The sequence below is a fragment of the Tarenaya hassleriana genome, unplaced genomic scaffold, assembly GCF_000463585.1.
Source record: "Tarenaya hassleriana unplaced genomic scaffold, ASM46358v1 Cleome10, whole genome shotgun sequence".
Lineage (NCBI taxonomy): Eukaryota > Viridiplantae > Streptophyta > Magnoliopsida > Brassicales > Cleomaceae > Tarenaya > Tarenaya hassleriana.
The window spans coordinates 2,479,471-2,482,873 of record NW_010960188.1 but is presented as its reverse complement, the minus strand read 5'-3'; the positions used below and the strand labels follow the sequence as shown (position 1 = coordinate 2,482,873).

The following is a 3,403-nucleotide window of genomic DNA, read 5'->3' as shown; positions in this document are numbered from 1 at the left end:
CCTCTTCGGGGGTGGATCTGTCATCTCAGGCTCGACAAACGGGCTTCTGAGAGCTGGCCCTTGGAACAATGTTCTTTTGGAACGTGTCAAGGGTCCAGCGACTTTAGTCGGCACTAGAGTAAGAGCAGGAGCAGGCTGGGAAACAGGAACAACTTCATCGGTCGACATCTTCTGTTCCGGTGCCTCAAGGGGGGCCGCCTCAGGGGCTTCCTTGCTATCAGGGGCAACTGCAGCAGGGTCCTCAGTGGCAATGTTAGCAGGGTCCTCGGGGGCAAATGCAGCAGGATTCTCGGGTACCTTGTCCTCAGGGACAGTGTTATCAGGATTCTCGGGTACCTTGTCCTCAGAGACATTGTTATCAGGGTTCTCAGGGTCCTTGGGGGCAAATGCAGCAGGATCCTCGGTGGCTTGGGCAGTAGGGTCCTCGGAGACGTGGGCAACAATGTCCCCGGGGACGTGGGCAGTATGGTCCTCGGAGACGTGGGCAGCAATGTCCTCGGTGGTTTGGGCATTAGGGTCCTCGAGGACGTGGGCAGCAGCTGACTCGATGCCTTGGGTAGCAAAGTCCACTTCCATCCCTTCATCATTTTCTCCTTGTACATTTTCCTCAAGAACCTTTAGACTTGCAACCCCCCCTTCTAGGGCTCTGGGAGGAGTATTAGACACCGCATCGCCCTCGTCATCACTTTCTTCACTACGCACAGCCTCAGCACGAGCTTTAAAATGGTAAGGCATATCCTTGTCGGCGTAGTAATCACTCGTTGATGAGCTTCTACTACCCACATCTTCATCCCCTTCTCCCCGTTTCTGTGAACAGAGAGTATGCACATCCTCCCCACCCTTTGAAGAATTTATTTGTGAATGTGGAGAATACACATTCTCAAAAGGTTCTTCATCCACCGGAAATCCTGCTTTCCTCATCATCTGCTTCACAGAATCTATGATCCTCAATTCAGAGGCCTTAATCGCCTCCATCAACCTCCTTTCAGAACCTTTTTCTTCACCTTTTTTTCCCTTTTTTATTTGTTTTTTTCTTCCATGTTGTTCTCCTTCTTCTTCTTCTTCTTCTTCTTCTTCTACTTCTTCTTCATCATCTTCTTCTTCTTTTTCTTCTCGATTCTTTTTCTTCTCCTTCTCTTCTGCCTTCTTATCGGAAGCAGCTCCCCTCGCATCGATATCAAGAGCACGAATATGCTCAAAACAAATGCTTTTTGGATCGACCTTCAGTTGATTCATCCAACTGCGCACATCCGGATTGGTAATAGACTCCTCATCGACATTTGCAAGAAGTGATTCCTCTTCCTCGCTTTCTACTGTAAGAATATTTCGAATACCCTGAAAACAAATCACAATAGTTGAATACAATATGACAAGTGAGACCAGTGTGACCAACGTGACCAACGTGACCACATATAAAACATAAACAATGTGACCAACGTGACCAGTGGGACCAACGTGACCAGTGTGACCAACGTCACCAGTGGGACCAACGTGACCAGTGTGACCAACGTGACCAGTGGGACCAACGTGACCAATGGGATCAACGTGACCAGTGGGACAAACGTGACCAGTGGGACCAACCTGACCAGTGGGACCAACGTGACCAGTGAGACCGAATACAAAACATAAACGTGTCATCTGTAGGACCATTGTGACCAGTGGGACCAACGTGACCAGTGGGACCAACGTGACTAGTGGGACCAACGTGACCAGTGTGACCAACGTGACCAGTGAGACCGAATACAAAACATAAACGGTGTCATCTGTAGGACCATTGTGACCAGTGGGACCAACGTGATCAGTGTGACCAATGTGACCAGTGAGACTGAATACAAAACATAAACGGTGTCATCTGTGGGACCATTGTGACTAGTGGGACCAACGTGACCAGTGGGACCAACGTGACCAGTGGGACCAAATACAAAATATAAATGGTGTGACCAGTGGGACCATTGTGACGTACATTTGCTTCATGCCAATCTGTTTCATCACCGTCCCGAAAGTCCATTTGGGGTTAGAGATGTGCTTCTTGCATATCCTAGGACAGCTTGGATCGGCATCTTCAACATAGTCACCAACCGTTCGCGCAAAGAGTTTTGATGCATTCGAATGGAAGCACCATGAGAGGGACAACAAATCCAGACAACCGTCATCTCTCCTTCGGTGTAGGATTTTGTTGAATCTTTCGCAACTGTTCCACCATTTTCTCGAATGTGTACCTTCCCCACGGAAATTCTTCGCATAACTCAAGTTCATCGACCATATCAACCAGATCATGGTTGATAGAGTCATCGCTTCTGTTTCCGTGGTCGAGTACTCCGGATAGCAACATCAGTGTCGCCAATCTCTTTCTGTCAATCCGACTGTGTTTACTCTTTTGCAACTTTTCCAGAACTGCTTTCCTGGTGACCTTCCCAGGTCCGAAGGTCTTTATTCGAAAATCGTTTTTTCTGCGCCCTTCCCAATCTTCCAGATACTGGTTGCACTTCAATCCTGATATAATGGTGTGCTCTGTTATAGAATATCTTATAGGAACGCCATTTAAAACAAACCATAACTGCTCTTTTTCCTCCTCTAACTTCAACGTTCGGTGTAGGAGGACTGACACAGGCAACATCTTCATGTTCTCGTCACATTTCAAATGGAATATGTGACGAAACTGTGAATCCTCGTTGAAGTACCTCCATTCCTCGGTAGTTAATACCTCTTTCAAACTTTTAATCGTCTGAATCAAATAGCATTTGCTTTCAATCTTCGGTGCGAACTGAATATCTGAGAAATCATATATAAACGGAACCTGCAAAGAAGAAATCAACACTCAATCAGTCAGTGTGACCATTGTGACCACTGTGACCAGCTAAACCCTAACTTCCGTTTCAGTGAATCTAACAACCCATTTTTCATCATAAATCACACGATTAACTTAAAAATCATAAACACAAACCCAAAAAACACAGATTTCTTGCATCGCCTCAAACTCAAAGTCATTTACTACCAAACTTACCTTCAGTTCCTGGTTTTTTCTTCCGCCGCGTCCCGATCTGCAAGTGGGAGTTGAAGTCTTCTTTTGATTTCTGTTCGATTTTGAAGCCATTGTTCTGATTTGTGAGAATCGACGAGAAACGAAAGGATTTCGTCGGATTTCTGAAAAACCAGTTTTTTTTTAACAAGAGAGAGAGAAGCAAGCAGTTTTGAAATTTGTCTCGAAACCGACTAAGTTAGGGGTGTTGATTCGGGAATATTAACCGTCCTTCCTTCATATTGCGCCACGTGTAGTTTTCATTAAAGTCAATTATGTCTTTTGCTCATTTAGTTTTTTTTTTTTTGGAAAAACTAGGGTTTTGGAGGGTAGTCCGTGAAGTCTATGTAGCAAAATAAGGGTACTTCTGCTATATTGCCGGGT

General features: G+C 45.7%; 1 protein-coding gene across 1 annotated transcript; it reads right to left on the bottom strand.

Moving 5' to 3' along the window:
• Nucleotides 1-2,149: 2,149 nt before the first annotated feature.
• On the bottom strand, nt 2,150-3,094 carry LOC104804766 (uncharacterized protein At3g43530-like). Its single transcript, XM_010529113.1, has 2 exons — nt 3,005-3,094; nt 2,150-2,797 (listed from the first exon to the last, which is right to left on the bottom strand). Exons 1-2 carry the CDS (start codon nt 3,092-3,094, stop codon nt 2,150-2,152), a joined length of 738 nt encoding a protein of 245 aa, XP_010527415.1.
• Between the last annotated feature and the right edge of the window lie 309 nt (nt 3,095-3,403).

What these genes read in the sequence shown, in the direction of transcription:
- LOC104804766 (XM_010529113.1), bottom strand. Translation starts at nt 3,094, where the DNA reads ATGGCTTCAAAATCGAACAGAAATCAAAAGAAGACTTCAACTCCCACT. An exon ending in GAAAAAACCAGGAACTGAAG is followed by an intron (nt 2,798 to 3,004) that starts GTAAGTTTGGTA and finishes TCTTCTTTGCAG; the next exon opens with GTTCCGTTTATATATGATTT.